This window comes from Pseudoliparis swirei, chromosome 8, assembly GCF_029220125.1.
Source record: "Pseudoliparis swirei isolate HS2019 ecotype Mariana Trench chromosome 8, NWPU_hadal_v1, whole genome shotgun sequence".
In the NCBI taxonomy this organism is placed as follows: Eukaryota; Metazoa; Chordata; class Actinopteri; order Perciformes; family Liparidae; genus Pseudoliparis; species Pseudoliparis swirei.
Genome location: NC_079395.1, coordinates 522,444 through 526,220, shown reverse-complemented (window position 1 = coordinate 526,220; position 3,777 = coordinate 522,444). Strand labels below are relative to the sequence as shown.

General features: G+C 46.8%; 1 protein-coding gene across 1 annotated transcript; it reads left to right on the top strand.

The window, feature by feature from the left end:
• Positions 1 to 1,259: 1,259 nt before the first annotated feature.
• On the top strand, positions 1,260 to 3,459 carry LOC130198263 (tripartite motif-containing protein 16-like). Its single transcript, XM_056421398.1, has one exon. The coding sequence runs from the start codon at positions 1,260 to 1,262 to the stop codon at positions 2,931 to 2,933; it is 1,674 nt and encodes a 557-aa protein (XP_056277373.1). The 3' UTR covers positions 2,934 to 3,459.
• The last annotated feature ends 318 nt before the right edge of the window (positions 3,460 to 3,777 follow it).

Genomic DNA, 3,777 nt, shown 5'->3' with positions numbered 1-3,777 from the left:
GGGTTACACTCTGTGTCCTCTTCCTCCTCTCCTCCTCCTCCTCTTCCTCCTCGTCGCCCTCCTCTTCCTCCTCGTCGCCCACCTCGCATACGCCCTCCTCCTCCTCCTCCTCTTCCTCCTCGTCGCCCACCTTGCATACACACTTGCCCTCATCCTCTCACATTGTTTCTTCTATCCATTCTCAGACTTTCTCCTTCCCACCTTCAACCACCTGTTTGCTCTCCACTGGCTTATATTGGTTGTGTCACATCATTTGATACGAGTTAAATCCATTTAGAGTGATTGTGTTGATCCATGACGTGTGTTCTCTCTTTGTCTTTCATCGTTGCCCCTTGTGTTCACAGTATGGATGACGTGTGCATTAGAGGGCAGAATGTGTTTTGGGACTGAGGATGTTTTAGAGTTTTGCTGAAAAGTCTAAGTGAGATCTGCAAATTGTGTTTTACCATGTGAAATAGTTTACGGTATTGACAACAGACTATTGCACAGTTAGCTAAATGAGTTCAGGCGTCTGAGAACTTTGTTCAACCAATGGGTTTTAGTGTTTTAGCAATTGAGAAAAACTGTAATGGGTTTTGACCTCTGGGTGACCTCGACCCACGTGACTGAAAGGGTCAGCACGGGTCCATTTGTGTGGTTCTAGGACTACAGATGTGTAACCTGTGGCTATATTTTAATTATTGTAACTCAGGTTTATGGACTAGTCACCAGGTTCAGCTACAGAGCTCAATTGTTGTGGGGAAAAAACACCAAATTAAATAGTTCAGTTTTTAGGGATTCAACAAAAATCAATCAAGATCACACACATATTTATAATTAATAATAAACTTTCAGATGGACAGTCATCCGTGTGGTTCACCCTGTGGGCAGCTCTCCATCTGATATCAAGTGGTGCTCCAAGTGATCATCTGCTTCATTAACGTTAACCTGCTCCTCAGTCAGACTGAAAAAACATTTGTTATCCTTTGGGATGTTTCAGATGCAAATCTATGTTTTTGGATTATTAATTTTCCTATTTTTTTTCACTTCCTCTTTCAGCTCCTCCTCCAGGAATGAAGTACAGCTTGATAAGCCCCTCCCTCTTCCTCCTGCTCTCAAACACAGGCGGCTGCACTCTGTCCACACACTTCCTGGTTCCCTCCCACTAGAGCTGACATGCCCCGTTCACTGAACCGTCACATGTTGTTCACATCAGAAGTCAAAGCAGAGTCGCTTCTGAGGAAGTGAAACTCACACAGTCGTTGCTCCTGAGAGGTGAAATGGAGCAGAAAGGAGTTCAGCTGGATCGGGAAACCTTCTCTTGTTACATCTGTCTGGATCTCCTGAAGGATCCGGTGACTATTCCCTGTGGACACAGCTACTGCATGAACTGTATTAAAGCCCACTGGGAGGAAGAGGAGGGGAAGAAACTCCTCAGCTGCCCTCAGTGTAGGCAGACCTTCACACTGAGGCCTGTCCTGCTGAAGAACACCATGTTGGCAGCTCTAGTGGAGCAGCTGAAGAAGACTGGACTCCAAGCTGCTCCTGCTGACCACTGCTATGCTGGAGCTGAAGATGTGGCCTGTGATGTCTGCACTGGGAGGAGACTGAAGGCCTTCAAGTCCTGTCTGCAATGTGTGGTCTCCTTATGTGAGAAACACCTCCAGCCTCATTATGATGCACCTGCATATGAGAAACACAAGCTGGTGGAGCCCTCCAACCAGCTCCAGGAGAACATCTGCTCTCGTCATAAAGAGGAGATGAAGATCTTCTGCCGTACTGATCAGCAGTGTATCTGTTACCTCTGCTTAATGGATGAACATAAAGGCCACGACACAGTCTCAGCTGCAGCAGAAAGGACCGAGAGGCAGAGAGAGCTGGAGGGGAGTCGACTCAACGTCCAGCAGAGAATCCAGGACCGAGAGAAAGACCTGAAGCTGCTCCATCAGGAGGTGGAGGCCCTCAACCTCTCTGCTGATAAAACAGTGGAGGACAGTGAGAAGATCTTCACTGAGCTGATCCGGATCATGGAGAACAGAAGCTCTGACGTGAAGCAGCAGGTCAGATCCCGGCAGAGAACTGAAGTGAGTCGAGTCCAAGAGCTTCAGGAGAAGCTGGAGCAGGAGATCACTGAGCTGAAGAGGAACGAGGCTGAGCTGAAGCTGCTGTCACACACAGAGGATCTCAAGCAGTTTCTACTCCACTACCCCTCACTGTCACCACGGTCTGAGTCGACACACTCGTCCGGCATCGATATCCGTCCTCTGAGACACTTTGAGGACGTGACGGCTGTGTCAGAAGTCAGAGATAAACTACAGGACGTTCTGGGGGACAAGTGGACAAACGTCTCACTGGCAGTGACTGAAGTGGACGTTTTACTGTCTCCTTCACAAGCAGAGCCCGAGACCAGAGCTGGATTCTTAAGGTATTCATGTGACATCACTCTGGATCCAAACACAGCAGACACACATCTGTTATTATCTGATGGGAACAGAAAAGCAACATTTATGAGTGAAGAACAGTCTTATTCTAGTCACTCAGACAGGTTCACTACATGGCGTCAGGTCCTGAGTAGAGAGAGTCTGACTGGACGTTGTTACTGGGAGGTGGAGTGGAGAGGATCAGTTTATGTAGCCGTCTCATACAAGAATATCATCAGAACAGGGAGCTGGGATGAATGTTGGTTTGGATACAATAATAAATCTTGGGCGTTACTTTGTTTCAAAAACGGTTTTATATTTCTTCACAACAATGTCCAAACTCCCGTCTCTGGTCCTCAGTCCTCCAGATTAGGAGTGTACCTGGATCACAGAGCAGGTGTTCTGTCCTTCTACAGCGTCTCTGACACCATGACTCTCCTCCACAGAGTCCAGACCGCATTCACTCAGCCTCTCTATGCTGGACTTGGGTTGAATTCTTTGGGAGACACTGCTGAGTTCAGTAAACTCAAATAGACAGAAGTGAGTTCAGGGACATCTGGTTAAAGTCTGTGTTTTAAGTCTTAAACTTATTTTGTTTCCATCATCGTCGCTGAGCAGACTTTTCTTCACCTGTCAATCAAACCTTGTGGGCGGGACTTGTCCATCTTCTCCTTGTTGTTGTGTAGGTGTCTGAGTTCCTGTAGGTGGCGCTCCTTCCTGTGTGTGTTGAGTCATGGAGGCTCTCACTGCTCATGATGCTCTTTGTTTACCTGAACTCATATTTATCTGCAGGGAAATGTAAAATGCTTTGAGCTCTAAATGTTTGATGAATATTGTTATTGATGTATTCTTTAATTTAAGTTTCTCTTCCTCTGCATGGGTCTTAAAGAGAGAAAGCACCAGAGCTTCTTTATCGGAGATATTTTGTTCTTAGAACTTCATGCAAATTATTATATTAATACATTTGTGAGAATAAATGTTGTTGTTGTTGTTTTCCCAATCAACGTACACATGATGTACTGTGTTGCATTGTAATATAAAGTATCAATCAATCAGTAAATGTCTCATCGTTCTTTTCCATAACTGAGGTGGTGGTCCAACACGTCTCACAGACTTCACTGAAGGTTTCATGTAACGTTCAGGTTCTCTCCGTGCGTCGGCTTCACTTCTCAAACCCGGAGGTCGGCTCCTCTGGAGGTCACGAGTGTGAACCTGTTTCCTGCATGTGGTGTGTGTGCTGTGCCTTTAAGGGTCTGAACCAGGGATGTGAAAGAGGTGAGCGCTCCCCAGCTGAGTGCTTCTGCTCTTCCGGTCCACTGTGTCCTGACTCACGGTGTCGCTGTGGAAGCGAGGCGCCAACCCTCTGGTTCCCCCTCAG

What these genes read in the sequence shown, in the direction of transcription:
- LOC130198263 (XM_056421398.1), top strand. Translation starts at nt 1,260, where the DNA reads ATGGAGCAGAAAGGAGTTCAGCTGGATCGGGAAACCTTCTCTTGTTAC.